The sequence below is a fragment of the Gossypium raimondii genome, chromosome 10 (genome assembly GCF_025698545.1).
Source record: "Gossypium raimondii isolate GPD5lz chromosome 10, ASM2569854v1, whole genome shotgun sequence".
Lineage (NCBI taxonomy): Eukaryota > Viridiplantae > Streptophyta > Magnoliopsida > Malvales > Malvaceae > Gossypium > Gossypium raimondii.
Genome location: NC_068574.1, coordinates 59,520,926 through 59,541,224, shown reverse-complemented (window position 1 = coordinate 59,541,224; position 20,299 = coordinate 59,520,926). Strand labels below are relative to the sequence as shown.

The window sequence follows — 20,299 nt, the reverse complement described above, 5'->3', positions numbered from 1 at the left end:
TATTTTACTATTTAAATAATGAATTTAACCATTTAACATCTAATGAGTTACTTAGTATTTCTTTCTTTGATTTAAATTCATTAATTCAATCAAATAGATGCAAATGACCAATCAATAACAAGATAAATTTTAAAAAATAAGCAAATTGGGAGGCCGAAAGTGAGCCTTAGATATATAGCAAACAATCACTTCATTCAAAATTCATACTATATAGCAATCTAATTCTTATAAAAAAACATACACACACTTAATGAAATTAGATATATCGGCAAAGTGCGTTCCAGTGCTAATTAGGCTAACCTACATCAAGAAAAAAAATGATATGGATATATCATCATCTCTTATGTATAATAATTAAAAATATGAAATAATAAAATGATATTAAAATTTAGTTTTTCTAAAAATATATTTAAAATTCTTTTTTATATTTTAATTATAATTTTCATGGAATTAAATATATATTCTTCTATTCTGTTATTTTATCAATATTATATCAATCTCTAACTCTATGGGTGAAAAGAAAAGAAAAAGAACGTAAAATTATTATTTCATAGAAATAAATACCTGTCAATGTGGATGAAGGGAATGTGGCGCACTTTATAGAAATCCTCTCCTTCTTTTCCATCTATCACTTTAATCCTTTCTTTCAATGACGAAGATGTTTGTATTAAATTCAATTCTTGGAGAGTAGTAATGTACCTCAATCCTTCTGGAAGCATCCTTAAACTCTGTCCATCGGCCAACTTCAATTCTCGAAGGCATGGCATTGCACCTTCTTCTATTTCCCACTCCTCCAACTCAAATAACCAAGACATTTGAAGATAATCAAGTTTAGGAAATCCATTTGCAGAGCACACCATTTTACTCCCAATATATGCTTGTTGCAAATGGAGAATCCTCAAATGACATAGCTTTTCTAATACGACCATTGGATCTTGTCTCAGCCTACAGGTGCACAAAGTTAAATTGACAATATTTGATGGAAGAAATTTCAAAACATGACCGTTCGGATGTGGCTCATCTTCTATCCGCCCCCATAATTTCAGTTTGGAGAGGTGATAATATTGAGAAAGGGGTTCTAAGTCTAGGTGTGAGACATCAAAAAAACTTAAGGACACTGACCTAAGGCGTTGCGATTTGGCTAGCAAGATTAGGGTAGGCTTCATATATTGTGCTCTGGTAAATGCCATTCCTAAACTCTGAATATTAGTCCACCTAAGCACCGCATTATTTTCAGCCGCCTTCTCATCCACCACCATGTACTTCAAAGTTTCAATATTTTTTGAAGTGAACCCTTGCCGCAACCGAAATCCATATAAGGGTAATGTCCCATTCAATTTTATTACAATATGCCTTAAACGTTCTAACTTAAACACACCATCTGGAATTACAATGTCATAACAATACTTGATGTATAAAGTGTACAGATTCTTCAACCTGCCAATAGATCGCGGCAAAATCATTTTGTTATTGTAGTATAACTTCAAGTATCTCAAATGTTGGAGATTACCAATTTCAGCTGACACATGCCACTCTTCATAACTGTATTTTCCTTTTTGAAGAGTCAACACCCTTAAAAATTCGAAGCTTTTGTATTTTGAAATGTGGAATTCAACCGGTTCCACATTTTGAGGAAACAACAAAGAACGTAATTTTGGATGTTCTCCCTTCAAATAAACAAAATTCCGTTCACTAGGATGAATAGAAATTCTTCGTAGCATAGATTTTGCCAATGTCACATCATATTCATGCAGTGGTTGTTGAATAATTTCCAAGAACTTCTCCTCTCTTGCTTTCTTCGTGCATAAGTCTCTCAAGAGATCATGCATTCGACATGTCTCGACATTTGTTCCTGTATAGTCTCGCCTGCTAACTTGAACTAAGCTCCTATCTATAAGCTCTTCTAGGAAATTTTCACCTAAATCCTCCATCAAGAATTCTTCGGTTTTCGGAATGAAACCTTCAGCGATCCATAATCGAATGAGTTCTTTTTTAGGTATCTCCCAATCTTCTGGATAATGACTAAGATACAAAAAGCATGGTTTTAAAGGATAAGGCAAGTCATTGTAGCTTAAAACCAAAATTCTGTTCACTGCACCATATTGACGATCTTGGTGTGGGAGCTCATTTAAGTGTCCATGGATGTTTTTATGAACCATCTCCCATTGAGCCACGGACTGTTTTGTTGCCAGCAAGCAACCCAACACAACAATTGCTAAAGGCAAGCCTCCACATTTTTTCACCATCTCTTTTCCAAGCTTCACAAATTCTTCTGAGCAGCATTGAGAACCCATTTTGCTCCGTGGGAATGCTTTCTTACACAAAAGATTCCAACTTTCATCATCCGTAAGAAATGAGAGCTCGATGGGAGTGTTGCAAGAATCGGCTCGTGAAGCCACATTCCTGTTGCGTGTTGTGAACAATATTTTGCTTCCCTTTCTTCCTCGTGGAAAAGCAGGTTTAAGAATATCCCAATCCTCGCTTCTCCAAATATCATCGAGGACCACCAAATACCGCTTTTCTTTCAAAGCATCAAAAAGCGTTCTCGTCAGCTCAATCTCGTCCATTTTCTCAATTTTCTCCCTATCATTGTTAGAAGGAGAGAGAACTTTCTTCAAGACACTAAGCAAAACCTCTCTCGGCTTACATTGTTGAGAGATAGAAAACCAAGCCAAGAAATCAAAATGGCGTCTCACATCAACATGATTATATACTTTTCTGGCAAGAGTAGTCTTACCGAGGCCCCCCATGCCGACTATGGAAACTACGGCGTGGGGTCTATCTTCTTCAGTCATCAATTTGGTCATGACATCCTTGGTGCTAACCTCCAAGCTAACAACGTCCTCTTCCTCGACATGTGAGTATGTCCTTCTAAACTGTTGCTGCACCTTGAAAATTGAGCTAGAGCCTTCTCCATCATCGGGTATTTCAAAAGCTGGAAGATTCTCGGAAATGTTTTGGAGCTTGGTCATGATTGCTTTGAGCTGCAACCCGATTTTGTGCAGATGATAAGGTTTGGTGAAAATGGAGGTGAATCTCTTGACAATCCCATGAAAACCTCGTTGATATGCTGCTTTAAGAATAAAAGAGTCGATGACATCTTCAGCATCATAAGCAAGATTTCTGATTTCCGACACCCGATTCTGGAAACGCGCATCTTGTTCAAGATTGCGATCCGCGTCCTTCAAGAAACACTGCATTCGCTTCAGTTCAGCCCTTAGGCTCTCAACTTGATCTTTCACATCTTTGAGGAAAACAGCTTCATGGATGAGTAAATCTGAAATTCTTTCAACAGCTAAGGACACAATAGCCTGTTCCATTTCTCCTGCTGGTCCAGAACAGATTCCACAAACTGATCTGCAAGTATTAGTAGAATATTTTATGTATTTGTGGATAAGTATCTCTCTTTATCAGAAGTTTTGAAGAGCTGTTTTTGGGTGTGAGGTTGGTAATTACTGTTCTTTGGACAGCAAATAGCTGAACTTATTATTATTATTATGGAACGTAACTTTTTTTAAATAAAATAACATATATTCAAACTTAACATGTGGATAACCCTTGTCCTAAGTTAGTTGTAGCCCTTCTAACATCGATCTTGCTTCAATTTTATACACTTCATATTTCTTTATAATGTCATCGACTAATCACATAATTAATTACTATTAACATATTTAATGACTCCTTTAATTGTAATCGAGTGAGAGCTAAACGTAATTACACCATTTGTATTAAGCTTAACCTAATCACTTTCTGAAGCTAATCATTTTGAATCAAAAGCCATAAAATTCGAATAGAACATAGTCATTGAGGGTGGCAAATAACTTCTCGTCCAACTGATACTGTTTACCACATCCTAAACAGAGCTATAACTATGGAAAAGCACAAACATATTCCAGTTTTTCTATAATAACCAACATATTGTTATTGATTAATAGTAATGTTTATAGAAAATATAGAGTAAATCAAATTTATTTTGATATCAATAGATGTTGATTTAATAATGAAAAATTCATAACAATTATAAAATAATTTCTTCCAATTAAAAAGCAATTTTTTTTTCTTTTTATCTTTTTAAGAAAGACAAGGCAAGTGGACACAAAATTCATTAAATTTTAAAAGTTATAAAATGATAATTGAACTATTTAAATATTTTTATTTTAGTCACCGATCTATTCAATAATTTTTATTTAAGTCATTAGATTATTAGCTTTTTTTTAAAACGTCTGATTAGTTAGGTTAAAGCAACAATTCGATGAATGGTACAATGGATCAATACTCATTGACGAGTAGAATAACATTTACTAGATCAAGTCAATTTGATGCTTGGTGCCGAAGAACGGAGAACAAAACTATTTAGATTTAGATTCGTAGATACGTGACATTTGAAGTTGTTTCTTAAAAAAAAAAACTTAAACTATAGAAAAGCAGGGGTAGAAGAGTTAGCGGGCAAACAATGAAGACCATATAGTAGTGATTTTAACAGCTTAATGACTTAAAGAAAACTTTTGAATAATTTAGTAACAATTTTGTAACTTTTTAATGTTAAACGATTAAAACGTAAACTTACTAGTAGTTTAATGACCTTGAATGTAATTTACTCCAATTATTTATTATTTTTAATGTGTTGTTTTTTTACATTACCTAAATTACCAATCAGTAAACTTCACAATTGCAAAAAGTGAAGGATAGTGCTCGTTTATTAATGTTTAAACCCATGTCCTCCAATTCTTTTTTGCCCGGCCAATATAAAATTTTATCCAGAACGAAAGGACGACTTGGAAAACAACAGTACAAAGAATGTTGAACGAAAATAAGAGAAAATATTGAGAAAATAAAACAATCACGATTTTTTTTTTTGTAAAATTTAATGGTAAAAAAAAGGTTTTATATAAGAGGAGAAATTTATTTATTTTGAGGGAGTTTCATATATAATTTAAATTTAGAATTTCAAAATTCATAACCGGCCCGACAGCTCACACGTAAAATGGGAGAGTTTGGGTAAAAATATAGGCCTGAAATATGAGTTTGTGAAAAAAAGAGGCCCGTTTAGAAAACTTATTAAAAATTTATTAAAATTTTAATAAATATGGATCAATACTCATCGACGAGTAAAAGAATATATATTAGATCAAATCAATATGATGATCGGTGTTGAAGAATGAAGAAAAAAAGTATTTGGATTATAGTTCATATATGACATTTAAAGTTACTTTATGAAAAAAAAACTAAATTGTAGAAGAGTAGGGGCAAAAGAATTTTTTTTATTGGAGCAGGCGGTGTGAACAATGAAAGTCATATAGCAATATTTTAACAACTCAATAACTTAAATAAAAATATTTAATAGCTTAGTGATCATTTTGTAACTTTTTGAAGTTAATTGAACAAAACGTAAACTTACTAGTAGTTTAGTGACCTTTGGAGTAGTTTACTCCAATTATTTATTATTTTTTGTGTTTTTTTTATATAATACCTAAATTACCCATAAATAAACTTCACAATTCTTAAAGTGGAAGATATTAGGCAATTCTTTTTACTCAGCGAATATAAAATTTTATCAAGAATGAAAGGACCACTTAGAAACCAGTAGTACAAAGAATGTTGAACGAAAATAAGAAAAATTTGAGTGAAAATTGATGAGTGAAAAAAAAAACAATAAAGCCCGTGACCATGGCACAAGATGCGCCCCATTGAGATCTGTCGATAAGATGTGGATCATTTAGCCCACTAGAACTGACCCGATTCAAAGAACTATTGAAGAAGACTGTTAGATTGAAGCCTGGTTGGCTCGATAATGAAGATATGGCAACTTAAGCTATTTTGGTAACTAATCTTAGAAGATTGATATGAATCATATCTTGTAAAGATTAGATTAGATTTGATATATGACATATCTTGTAAATCCCTAAAATCAAGGGATATGGTTAATCTCGTCCGTCGATGTAAATGTATCTTGACCGTCGATTTTGGGGGAGCTCAACTATAAATAGAGAACCTCCCCCTCATTTGTACGGACTCCATCCATTGTAACTTAAATTCTTAGGAGTAATAAAATTTTGAGAGCATTTACTCAAACACTTTGTTTGTGTTCTTTTCTGTAGCTTTCTGTTGTTCTTTGTGGCTTCTTTTGACATTATTTGCTTCTGCTATATAAACTGGTGCGTTTGAGGAGTTCTTAAGGAATCCTCACTTAAGTGAAGGCTGACTTAGGCGAGTTTGGAAGAACGGATCGCCTAAAGTCGCACGGATTGCGAGATGAAAGACTTAGCCCCGTGACAAGTGATATCATTTTGAGTTTTAATGGTGATTTCTTTAAGAAGGGAAATTTATTTATTTGAGGAGGATACATACATAATTTACATAAAATAAGATTCAAAACTTAAATTTAAAATTTCAAAATTTATAAGACTTCAACCTTATCATTAAAATAATGTGTTGTTAAAAAATTTGATTAAATTGATAAAATAAAAAGTTGTTGGATGTGGCATTGCGTCTTTTTATTATCTCTCACTCCTCTAATTCCTTTAGATCACGCTATGAAGAGAATCAAGTTGAGGAAATCTATTTACAGAACAAATAATTTTAATCCCCTCGCATTCTTCACCCTATAATCTAAGATTCCTCAAACAAAGTAGCTTTTTAATGCACTCATCGGATCCAGCTTCATCAAATCATCACTTAATTAACTATCAGTTAAAAGATGATTATAATTTAAATTTGACATTATTATAAAAATATTTTTTTTTTTATTTAAAAAATTTATGTTAATTTTATTTATATAAAATAAAGTTATTAATTAAATAAAATTCTAACAATTTTAATTATCATTTATTTAGTAATAAAATTAAATGTCAATTAATTCCACATTGGATTGGCGTGCAATAATTTTGTAGGAAACAGACATTAAATTCTATGGTTTTCAAATTTAAAACTTTGAGATACAAAATCAATAACGTAAAATGACATGTGAAGAAAAGTTAGGATCGCTCACGTTAGTAGGCCTACCCTCAATTCATTTCTTCCACCCAACAGTCATTGCCCATAATTGAAATATTTGGGTAATTTGCATTCAATGTCACTAAAATATAATAAGTTTACGTTTTGGTTATTTAACTTTAAAATTTTATAAAATAATCATTTAATTATTCAAAAGTTTTCATTTAAATCATTAGCTGTTCAAAAGTTTTTTATTTAAGTCGTTGGACTATTAAGTTAAAAAAAAAAAAGAGTCTGGCTTACATGGTCCAAGCAACAATTCGATGAACGGTACGATGGATCAATATTCATTGACTAGTAGAAGATTATATATTAGATCAAGCCAATATGAAGGTTTGTGTCGAAGAACGGAGAAGAAAACTATATGAATTTTGGTTCGTAGATATGTATCATTTAAAGTTGTTTTATGAAAAAAGAAACCTAAACTATAGAAGAGCAATGGCAGAATAGTTTTCTATTGGTGTAAGGAGTGTGAACGTTAAAGGCTATATAGAATTGATTTTAATAATCTAGTAATTTAAATGAAAATTTTCAAATAGTTTAGTAACCATTTTATGTATAACTTTTTTACGTTAATTGAGAAAAACGTAAATTTACTAGTAGTTTAGTGACATTAGATATAATTTAATCCAATCGTTTATTAATTTTATTATGCTATTTTTTATACCATACCTATGTCACTCATAAACAAACTCATTTCTACCAAATTGAATTTCCAAATTGAAAGCAAAAGATGTTTTGAATTTCCACATTGTAAGGCATGCAAAAGTAAAATGGCATGCGAAGAAAAGGTAAGGGGAAGTTATTATCACTACATTAGTAGGCCAACCCTCAAATTCATATCTTCCAAATAATAAGATGAAGTTATTATGACTGACATTAGTAGGACAACCCTCAACTCATATCAGTTATTATTACTGACATTAGTAGGCCAACCCTCAACTAATTTCTTCCAAATAATAACTCAAAAGGAAAAAGATAGTTATTTGGGTAAATTACACTCAAGGTTATTAAACTATTAATAAATATATGTTTTGATCATTTAACTTTAAAAAATATAAAATGATCATTAAACTATTTGAAGGCTTTCATTTAAGTTACTGGTCTATTCAAAAGTTTTTATTTAAGTAATTGAATTATTTTTTTTAAAGTCCGACTAGCGAGGTTAAAGTGGCAATTCGATAAACAATACGATGGATCAAAACTCATCGATGAGTAAAAGAACGTATATTAGATCAAGTCAATCTGATAGTGGATGTCAAAGAACAGAGAAGAAAACTGTTTGGATTTTGATTCGTAGATACATGACATTTAAAGTTGTTTCATAAAAAAAAAATCTAAACTATAGAAAAGCAGAGGTAGAAAAGTTTTTTATTAGTGTAAGCGGGCAAACAATGAAGGCCATGATGACGTCACGAACTAACTAAAATCACGACAAATGCAAGCGCACCTATCGAATGGTAGTATAGCTATTGTGAGTCGGGAATATAGTATCTACGAGGACTAAAAGTACTAGTAGTTACTATCTTTTTATTATCTAGCCGAATAAATTGAAGGGATTTATTTTAACCTAATCTTAACTAACCTAATTACTAAGACGAAACAGAGAATAAAGTAGGAAAATATTTGAAGAAAACCGATGAGAGAGACAATAACCCAGGAAAGAATCCGCCTAGACTTCACTTATTATTCTAAATATGAATTAAACAATTTATTCACTTGTCTTGATCCGTAGAAATCCCTAACTTATGTTAATATCTCTTTCGAGAATAAAAACAACTGACTCTAGGTTGATTAATTGAAATTGCTTTCTAATTAAAACCTCTATTGCCGCATTAACTCGATCTATAGATTACCCTTTTAGATTTGACTCCAATCCGGTAGATTTATGTCGTCCTATTTCTAGGATTGCATGCAACCCCACTCAATTATGTCAGATCTACTCTTAAAAATGGACTTTTGCTTTACTGAATAAGCACATCAATCATGAACTAATATCCTGAAAACATTAAAACATGAAATAAGAACACATAATTAAGATCAAGAACAAATATTTATCATGTTTCCGAAACATCAAATAATAAGATCTGTCTTAGGTTTCATCTTCCTTAGGTATCTAGGGAATTTAGTTCATACTTTGGGAGGAAAACATCTCCTAAGAAAACAACAAAACATAAAAAAACCCAAAAACTTTGAGAGAAATTGAATGGAGATCTTCAGTCTTGAAAGAGATCCTACTTTTGAGTTTAATCCGTTGGCGTTCTTCGAGTCTTTTCTTCATTTAGCTCTGTATCTCCTCTTAGGTCTTCTTCTAATAAGTTTTTATAAACTTTAGAATGCTCAGAAACCCTAAAAATTAGGTTTTTCTGCGTAACAGGGAAGCAGGGTGCAAAATCGACACAGGCTGGCACATGGGCGTGTGGCCAGCCCGTGTGGAAATGCCTAGGCTGTGTGGATCCTGAAAACAGCTCTTTTTGCCCGAATTTGGCTCGTTGTCCCTATGCTCACCTAAGTATAGAAACATTAATTTAAAGGATTAGGAGCATCAAATTCACTAATTCACATATAATAAATCATCCAAAAAATGCATCAAGAATGGGATTAAAAACATGTTACTTTTATGGCTTATCAAATATCCCCACACTTAAGCGTTTGTTTGTCCTCAAGCAAAATCCACAACTCACAATTAAAATTAATCTTTCTCAACTTGTAATTCTCATCAATAATGTTTTGTCATAATTCACAAATAAGCATACATTGATAATTCAACTAAAAGAGCATTAAAGATTCAAACAATCTAAGTCGAGTATTTTGAAATCATGAAAACATAGGTATTTCCCCTTATTTAAGTAATTACCTTTAATTCAAAATCAAAAACAATTGACATCCTCACTAAAGATTCACTCAAATTACTCAAAGTATTTAAGGTTCAAAAATTAAGTACTCAACAGTCAAACATGAAAAGTCATTACCATAGGCTTGCATGAAAATCAAATCTCCACCACTATAAAATGAGATGATACACAAATCAAAAGGTCTTTATAAGGTTGTAATGGGGATTAGGTTAAAGGTGTGGAGAAAGGCTGAAAAAGAAGGTTAGAATTGAGATTGAATTGATAAATTACCAAATTACAAAAATAACAAATGCTGAATTAAAAATAATTACATCAATCGGAACTATTCAAGAATAACACAAGCTTCTTCTCAAAATATGAATTTAACTATTCAAGCTCAAATAACAAAGAACTAAATAACTATATATGTATTTTTTTTATATGTAAATAAGAAGAAATAATTCAGCAACTTAATCAAGAGGCTTAATCAGGCAATTAACTAAATCAAAGCTCGATAAAAATGGAGTAAATAAAATGGGAAAATTTCTCAATGAACAAAAAATGAGTTATGGGTTATTATCATTAATGGGTAAATCAAGAAACGGTGTGTTAGGCTCGAAGGGGTTTACTAAGGGTTAATTATGTAGGTAGGCTTTTTATGGAATAAGTGAGTTAAAACCTAAGTGTCTTTATCATCTCAGTATATCAACTCAAAGGTGTGGTCTTGACATGCATAATCGAAGCAAGTTCTAGAATAATAAATCAAATTGACACACTCATAACCAATAATAAAATAAGCAAGAAAAGTGTATGCTCTAAACGCTCAAAATCTCACAAAAAATTATGGTTTTTGATGTCAAACTTGTAAATTTAAAACTTCAAAATAATACATCAATTCAGGGAAACAACCTAAATTTTTTTATTCTGAAAATAAACTTATCATGCTTGATTCTCTTATGTCGTAAAGTTTAAAACAACCAATGCACAAATATTTATGAATTTAATCCAAAACACATGAATAAAAATCACAAATCGATAAAAATTCATTCTAATAGTAGTATGAGAAAATTACTTAAATACAAGACATAATTCATGGATTTTCTAATAATTATATGGATAACCTCCCCACACTTAAATGTACATTGTCCTCAATGTACAAACATATATAATCACAGTATAAACAGAATATCATAAGAGAGGGAGAAAACTGAAAGAGCCCTGAATATTGGATGAAATACTCAGAATAGTAAAAAGCAGAATTGAAGTCAATCTAAATGTAACGCATGATTCCGAGCAAACTAATAAGGAAATAAACACAAATAATAAAGAAGATTAAGAGGTTATAACTCGATTAGAAACAACCATATATATTTCAAAAGATAATAATGAAAATAAGTTGAAGAAAATAATAATAATAAAATAATAAAGCAACTAAAACAAAATTAAAAAGAAAGATAAAAATAAAACGAAAAAAAAACTTAATGATACCAATAAACTTAAAGGTAATTGTAATAATAATAGTAAAAAAATATTAAAAAATAGAAATAGCAAAAAAATTTAAATATAAGTATAAGAATAATAAATAAAAAATAAAAAATTTAGTAAAATAAAAATAAATAATATAAGAAATAATAATAAATAAAATAAAATAAAAATGGGGTGATTAACCCAGTGTCACATGGCCATGGACATGCCTGTGTGTCCAGGCCGTGTGGGTCATACGGCCATATGCCAGACTATGTATGTTTTCCTTCGCTTCTCCAAAACACCTAGCGCGAGCTTACGCTCCCAACTGGTATCCTAAGGCTCGCAGGTTCAATACTGCAGTCTCTAAAATAGTAAAACATATATAGTAAGCCCCAAATTACACGCACTTCATAAATATCAGATAATTTAAGAAGAGTTACAATATAACTCTTCTTCAGCTAAGTGGGGGACAAATTTTTATAAGATGATAATAATTTTTATATATTTATATTTTATTATATAATAGCCCAACCCGGTATAATAAAAAGAGACGGACTTTAGACCATTTGGGGGATCTTTCTAATGGCTCTGCTTCTAGACCACTGTCTCACCTTTCCATTTCTCTTCCCATCTCTCCATTTCTGTTGATAAATAATATCAACAAAATTTATAAAATATAAGCATGAATTTGAAAGAAAATTGAAACGATGAGAATATCCTTTATTTTCATACTCATTATGTTGATTTTCAGGTAGATCATGTTGGTTAAATTCCAAAATTTTTATATATTATGTTTTTAACCATTTTGTCATGTGTAAGGTTTTTAGCTACGAATGCATACATCACAAAATAAAAGTTACCAATGGGATGTGTGTTGTTGATTGGCAGCTGACTTAAAAGATATTTTGAACAACAGTCATTGTAGATTATTAAATCATGCACTAAATTTACATATGAACAAAGAGAGAAGTTTCATGCTTTCTAAAGCTTCTTCTTTATTACTGTGGACGAGTTGTGCTATACAATTACCATATGTTTCTAGCTGGCATTAGTGTAGGTACTTAGCAAGAGAGGAGGATGCGCTTAAGTAGCATGGATGGACAAGCTTGCTTCAAACATTTAGCTCTTTGCATTGCATTTGAATGATGTTTTTTTTCCTCGATTCTGATCTCATAATGCTTTATGCAAAAAACAAAAGTTCATGGCCTCATTTGCGAAACTAAAATCCTCAAGTTTTTGACTCGACACCCAAAATTGATTATTCGTTGATGATACCTGAAATTGCTTATTCGTCAATGTCAGGCCTTGCTTGGCTTACATGGTTACTGAAGTTATATATAATTAATTCCATGGCCTTCTTAGTCAAATTTAGCAAGCAGAATATCCCAGGAGTCTATTTTAGCTATTAGCTTTAGCACTCTGCTCCGACAGTCTTCAATGCTCAGTCAGACTAGTTCTAACCTGAGCTATGAAAATTTGCACAGGAAAGACGTTTCTTCAAATCAGGAGACTTCATTGGGATTTCCTGAACATTTCTCCTCGAGCTCCATGTCTGCTTTATCTTTTGGTTCAAGAGGCATTACTAGAGCTGGCAGCCTTGACTCACAGCCTAGAACTAGCATCTTTTGCACCGCCTCGAAGGTTTTCAACATATGCTGAGAGAATTAGTACTACATCTGCTTCAGTGATGGAACATCTCATTTGGCAGCTTCTCCAAAAACAAAGAACACAGGAGCTGAAACCAGAGAAGAGCTGTTTAATAGCCTGTTATCGAGGTTTGATTCATTGACTGCAGCGGCATCAGGAGTTCTTCCAGAAATGAATGTATGATATCTGGTTTGGTTAAACAAATATTCATTTCTACATTAATTTCTCTAATCACTTTGGTCTTTTTATGCATTGGAGTAGTGAAGTCATCCTGGATGAAGGATTTTTACAAATCTCTATATATTTCATAGTTTTTTATTTCCGGTCATGACACTACATTGATTGTCAATTGCTTTGAGCGCTGATTAAACAACGTTGTCATGTCAATTGCTCTAATTCACGAAAATCATTGGAACAGATGGAGATGTCTCGTGTGATGAGCTCCATATTACAGAACACAGCTGAACTGATGGAAGAGGTTGAGTCTCTCCGGAAAGAAAATCAGCAGCTTCATCAGTTACTTTGAGCGCTGATTAAACAACATTATCGTGTGAGGTTAGTGAATGCCTCTTCTAATCACCTCGCCGTAATTTTTGTCTCATATTAGAGTAAAACTGCTTATAAATGTGAGGCTAAGATTTTTATTTTTCAGAACCATGTATATAAATGCTTTTCGTTGATTGAAAATGAAGCATTTAACACTGTTATCTTAGTTTCCCTGAATTTACTACATTTTCATTTGTTAACCTTATCAAAACACTATGCTTCGGTTATTTTGAACATGTAGAGACGTTGTTTTAACACTAACCCGTTGGCCAAGAATTTCCAGTTTCTTCAATAATGTATACATTATTTTTTCCTTCGGTAACTTTTGTAACATATTATTTGTTAGACATAATTGAATTGTGAATAGAACTTTTTTATCTAACCTATCTCATTGTGATTGATCCATGTCTGTGGACATCTTCTCTGTAAGGATTCTTTCAAGATCGCTCTGAATCAGTATTACTGACATATGAACTTACCACATATTGAAAATTTGTGATGTCGTCAAACTTATCAATATCAAACCTTGATGCAGCAATCTCCGAATGAGTTAAATGCGAAAACCAAACTATCTCTGATATCAGTTAATTAGGAATTAACCCCGGTGTATACAACGAACAAGTAAATAAAGTAGAAATCGAAAATATTGAACACACAAATTTACGTGGAAAAACTCCTTAAAAGAGGATAAAAACCCATGGATAAAAGGAAATTTCACTATAATAAAAAGAGAGTACAAAAGAGGGAGAATAAAAAAAACCCAAAGCCCCAAAATAAAAACCTTTCAAACTCAAAGAATAGAATTATCTCGATCTTAATATTTCTATTGTATAAAACCTAGAGTAACTAAGACTATTTATAGGTTGAAATTGATAGCATATATGATTTGAATATTATTAGGTTAATCAGAGTTTAAAGTGGGAAACTAAAACAAAGTTTAACTGATAAAAGAAAGCCAAAAAACTTAAGTAACATGTCGCCAAATTGTGATGTAGCGTTTAGTTGTCGGGACGAAGGAGGATCACGTCGTTGGGATGAGGACTTTCTTCTTGCCGTGACGTCGGCTCCTCATCAGGACGAAGAGCTTCTTCTCGTTGCGACGTCACACACTGTTTTGATCAAAATGCGAGACATATTTCCACATATAACCATATCTATATTAATAATAATTAAAAAAATAAAATGAGTAATTCTCATACTTTTTTTTTTGTATTCTCCATGTTCGTTTTTTGATCAGGGTTGGTGGCTACCACTCCCAAACAAAGTACTCCACTTGTAATGTATAGGTTTGTACGTGCATTCCCTCCTTGAAATATCATCGATTAAACGGTTAAAAGTTTCACAATAGTTAATGTATGGATCTATTTTTTATACAATATTGGGTGGAGATAGGCGTTATACGGTTTTGACTCTGTGTCAAACAGGAGATTTGGTAAGAAATTTAATCATTATTGGTCCGTATAAGTCAATGCATGTATGAATCTGTTTTATATATCATTAAATGAAAATAAGTATTAATAATAAGTTTTTTTTTTGTTATAGGAAATTTTAAATAGTTTTATCATATCATCTAATTTTTAATTTTAAATAGTGACTTGTAAATTGTAATGTTGTGCTACTTCTTTTACTTTCGGTTTTGTTTTTCAGTGCAAGGGATATATACACTATGGGTCATTCGGAATTTCTTTTGTTTGGTTTAAATTGATTAATCTCAATCAAAATAATTAGATGCAAATGAAGGTGAGCATGGGCCGGGCCGGGCCCAAAAAAATTTTCAGCCCATGTCCTAGGCCTGGCCCAGCCCGGGAAAAAATTCTAAGCCCGAGCCCAGCTCGGCCCGGCCTTTTTTTTAGTAAACACCAAAATTATATAAAAAATCTACAAAATAAAATCAACCAACCAGAATATTCATACATTAACCAATCAACATATTTAATTTTATAATAAAATATAAATTGTAAGCTAAATTAAATTTTCAACAATTAGAAATGAAGTATCCTAAAAAGCAACCGAAGAAACATCATCCTCATCGTCCTCATCGTCCTTTTTGCAACCAATTTATTATATTCGGAAATGTATTTTAAAATTAAAAAATTAAAAAAAGTATTTTAAAAATACTTTAAAATAAAAAATATATTTATTATATAAATACTAAATGTCTAATGGGAAATGGGGAAATGGGAAATATATTTTAAAAATAAAAAAATATTTATTATATATTCGGGCCGGGCCAGGGTCAAAAAAGTTTTACCCGACGATGGGCCTCGTTTTTTGCCCAAACTTATATTTCGGGCCTATAATTTTATCCAAACTCTCTCATATTTCGGGCGGGCCGTCGGGCCGAGCCGAGCCGCCCAACCCATGATCACGCAAACCAACCACTTATTAAGAAGATAACTTAAAAAAAGAAAAAGAAAAAGCAATTTGGGAGGGTAGAAGCAAGCACTAATGCTAAAAGACAAATGAAGAAAATATTGAATTGATCTCAAAACTAATATCATAAGCAAGAGAACTCTGATCAAGTTATTGATAAACAATCACTTCATTCACCAATCCAATTCTTAAAAACACACATTATGGAGTTGAATATCCCGACTGAGTGCATTTCAATGCTGAGAAGATTACCTACATCAAGAAAAAAAATGGTATACACATATCAACATCTCTGACGTATATCAATTAAAAATATGACATGGAATTTATGAATTAATAGAGTGATATTAAAATTTTAGTTTTTCTAGAAAAATGATTTCAAATCCTTTTTATTTTATTTTAATTACAATTTTTATGTTAATTAAATATTTTTATTTTTATTTGGTTATTTTATTAATTTTATATCAATCTCCAACTATATGAGTGAAAGGAAAATAAAAAATATATTATTTTACAGAAAAAAAAATACCTCGCGTGATGTTGGCTCCAATTACTTAGATCAAAAAACGTGGATCAACTCATATTTTGGGATCAATTAATGTGGATGGAGGGAATGTGGCGCACTTTATAGAAATCCTCTCCTTCTCTTCCATCTATCACTTTAATCCTTTCTTTCAATGACGAACTCATATTTGTTAATATCATTTCTTGAAGAGTAGTAATAAACCTCAATCCTTCTGGAAGCATCCCTAAACTATCAACATCGGCCAACTCCAATCTTCGAAGGCATGGCATTGCACCCTTTTCTATTTCCCACTCCTTCAACTCTTCTAGACCAATCATTTGAAGAGACTCAAGTTGAGGAAACCCGTTGGCAGAGCACATCATTTTACACCCGTTATAGACTCCTTCCAAATAGAGAATCCTCAAATGACATAGCTTTTCCAATACACCCATTGGATCCTGGCTCATCCTACACCAAAACAGAGTTAATTTGACGATATTTGGTGGAAGAAAATTCAAAAGATGACAGCTCGGATGTGGATCGTCTTTTATCCCCCCAGCTAATCTCAGTTTGGAGAGGTGACAGCACCGAGAAAGAGGTTCTAAGTCTAGATATGATAGGTTTGAATCGTCTAAAACCTCCAAAGACACTGATCCAAGGCGTTGCAATTTGGCTAGCAAGATTAGGATAGGCTTCACATATTCTGTTCTTGTAAATACTATACCTAAACTCTGAATATTAGTCCACCTAAGCACCTCATTATTTTCAATCGGCTGCTCATCCACCATTATGTACTTCAAAGTTTCAATATTTTTTGAAGTGAACCCTAGCCGCAAACGAAATCCTCTTCCGAACAACGCAATCCTTTTTATTACAATATGCCTTAAACGTTCCAACTTGAACACAGCATCTGGAATTACAATGTCAGTATGATACTTGATGTATAAAGTGTATAAACTCTTCAATCTGCCAATAGATTGCGGTAAAATCATTTCGTTCCAGCATTCTAACTTCAAGTATCTCAAATGTAGGAGATCACCAATTTCATTTGACACATGCCACTTTTCGACGTTCCTTTTTAAAAGAGTCAACACCCTTAAAAATTTGAAGCTTTTGCAATTTGAAATGCAAAATTCTACCAATGTCTCATTTTGAGGCAACAATAAAGAACGTAATTTTGGATGCTCTCCCTTCAAATGAACTTTCCTTTCGCTAGGATGAATAGAAATTCTTCGTAGCATACGTTCGACCAAAGTCACATCAAATTGAGCCGATGATTGTTGAATAATTTCCAATAACTTCTCCTCTCTTGCTTTCTTCGTGCACAAGTCCCTCAAGAGATCATGCACTCGACATGTCTTAACATTTGTTCCTGTATAGCCTTGCCTGCTAACTTGAACCAAGCTCCTATCTATAAGCTCTTCTAGGAAGTGTTCGCCTACATCCTCCATCGAGATTTCTTTGCTTTCCAGTGATGGTGAAATGAAACCTTCAGCGATCCATAATCTTATGAGTTCGTTTTTTGATATCTCCCAATCTTTTGGATAATGACCAAGATACAGAAGGCATGGTTTTAAAGGATAAGGCAAATCATTGGAGCTTGAAACCAAAATTCTGTTCACTACACCATTTTGATCTTGGTGTGGGAGCCCTTTTAAGTGTCTATGGATGTTTTTGTAAACCATCTCCCATTCAGCCAATGATCATTTTGTTGCTAGCAACCCTCCCAACACAACAATTGCTAAAGGCAGACCTCCACAATTTTTCACCATCTCTTTTCCAAGCTTCTCAAATTCTTCCGAGCAGCATTGAGAACCCAGTTTGCTTGATGGGAATGCTTTCCTACACAAAAGATTCCAACTTTCATCATCAGTAAGAACTGAGAGCTCAATGGGAGTGTTGCAAGGATCGGCATAAAAAACCACATTCCTATTGCGTGTTGTGAATAGTATTTTGCTTCCCATTCTTCCTCGGGGAAAAGCAGGTTTAAGAATATCCCAATCCTCGCTTCTCCAAATATCATCGAGGACTACCAAATACCGCTTTTCTTTCAAAGCATCAAAAAGACTTTTCATCAGCTTACTCTCGTCCAGTTTCTCAATTAGCTCTTTTTCATCTTTAGAAGGAGAGAGAACTTTCATCAAGACACTAAGCAAAACTTCTCTCGGCTTACATTGTTGAGATATATAAACCCAAGCCAAGAAATCAAAATGGCGTCTCACATCAAGATGATTATATACTTTTTTGGCAAGAGTCGTCTTACCGATGCCCCCCATGCCGACTATGGAAACGACGGCGTGGGGTCTATCTTCTTCAGTCATCAACTTGGTCATGACATCCTTGGTGCTAACCTCCAAGCCAACAACGTCCTCTTCCACGACATGCGAGTATGTCCTTCTTAACCGTTGCTGCAACTTGAAAACTGAGCTAGAGTCTTCTCCATCACTGGGTATCTCATAAGCTGGAAGATTCTTGGAAATGTTTTGGAGCCTGGTCTGGATTGCTTTGACCTGCACCCTGATTTTGTGCAGATGATCAGGTTTAGTGAAAATGGAGGTGAATCTCTTGACAATCCCATGAGAATCTCGTTGATCTGCTGCTTCTAGAATAAAAGAGTCGATGACATCTTCAGCATCGCAAGCAAGATCACGGATTTGCGATACCAGACTATGGAGACGCTCGTCTTGTTCTGGCTTACGGTCAACGTTCTCCAAGAAACACTGCATTCGCTTCAGTTCATACTGTAGGCTCACAACTTGATGTGCCATATCTTTGAGGAAAACTGCTTCATGGATGAGTAGATCAGAAATTCTTTCAACAACTAAGGACACAATAGCCCCTGCCATTTCTCCTGCTGGTCGGTAAATAATTGTATAATATTTGATGTATTAGTGGAGGAAGTATTTCTCTTTATCAGAAGTTTTGAAGAGCTGTTTTTGGGGGTGAGGTTGCTGATTATTTTTCGTTGGGACTTAAATTTTTAAAATAAAATAGCATATGTTCAAAGTGGACGGAAATAGGAAATTTGGAGGAAGCTACCTGAAGTTTAACTGGGGAATTTTTTTTAATTATTATTATTTATGAAATTCAGAATAATAACAAGAAATTCAAAATAGAAAGTTTAATAAATCCAACTTATAATTAAGTCATAAATTTTTATTTTTAAAAAACGTTAGGTGGACACAAAAAGTGATGGGTGACAAAATTCCAAAAGCACAAGAGATTCATGCAATAAATTTGTAGGAAAGTGACATTAAATAGCTGCATTCATGTATTTTTTTTTTTATGATTTTCCATAGTCAAATGACATGTGAAGAAAAGTCATGATGAGTGACATTTGTAGGCCAATACAACTATTTGAACACCCAGCAGTCATTGCTCATAATTGATAGGATAAGACCAAAAGGAAAAAAAATTTTAATTTGGGTAAATTGCACTCAAGATTACTAAACTATTAATAAATTTATATTTTGATTATTTAATTTTAAAAAATTATAAAAGAGTCATTGAACTATTTAGTGATTTTCATTTAATTCATGGACCTATTCAAAAGTTTTTATTGAAGTCATTGGACTATGAAATTCTTCTTTTTTTAAAGTCTGGCTAGCGAGGTTTAAGCGACAATTCAATGAATGTTACGATGGATCAATACTTATCGACGAGTAGAAAAACATATATTAGATCAAGACAATCTAATGGTCGGTGTCGAAGAACGGAGAAGAAAGCTATTTGGATTTTGATTCGTATATATATGACGTTTAAAGTTGTTTCATAAAAAAAAAACCTAAACTATAGAAAACCAGAGGCAGAAGAGTTTTTTTATCAGTGCAGGGGATGCAAACAATGAAGACCATATAGCCCGATGACTTAAATAAAACTTTCGAATAGTTTAGTGGTCGTTTTGTAACTTTTTAAAGTTAATTAACCAAAACGT

At 32.7% G+C, this 20,299-nt stretch overlaps 1 protein-coding gene and 1 pseudogene across 1 annotated transcript; both read right to left on the bottom strand.

The window, feature by feature from the left end:
- Positions 1 to 150: 150 nt before the first annotated feature.
- Positions 151 to 3,500, bottom strand: LOC105776132 (disease resistance protein RPP8). Its single transcript, XM_012598630.2, has 2 exons — positions 565 to 3,500; positions 151 to 300 (listed from the first exon to the last, which is right to left on the bottom strand). Exons 1-2 carry the CDS (start codon positions 3,318 to 3,320, stop codon positions 291 to 293), a joined length of 2,766 nt encoding a protein of 921 aa, XP_012454084.1. The 5' UTR covers positions 3,321 to 3,500; the 3' UTR covers positions 151 to 290.
- A 12,439-nt stretch (positions 3,501 to 15,939) lies between these two features.
- Positions 15,940 to 19,404, bottom strand: LOC105776133 (putative disease resistance protein At1g50180; annotated as a pseudogene).
- Positions 19,405 to 20,299: the final 895 nt, after the last annotated feature.

Bases quoted from the DNA above. Each gene is read 5' to 3' on its own strand.
- LOC105776132 (XM_012598630.2), bottom strand. From the start codon at position 3,320: ATGGAACAGGCTATTGTGTCCTTAGCTGTTGAAAGAATTTCAGATTTA.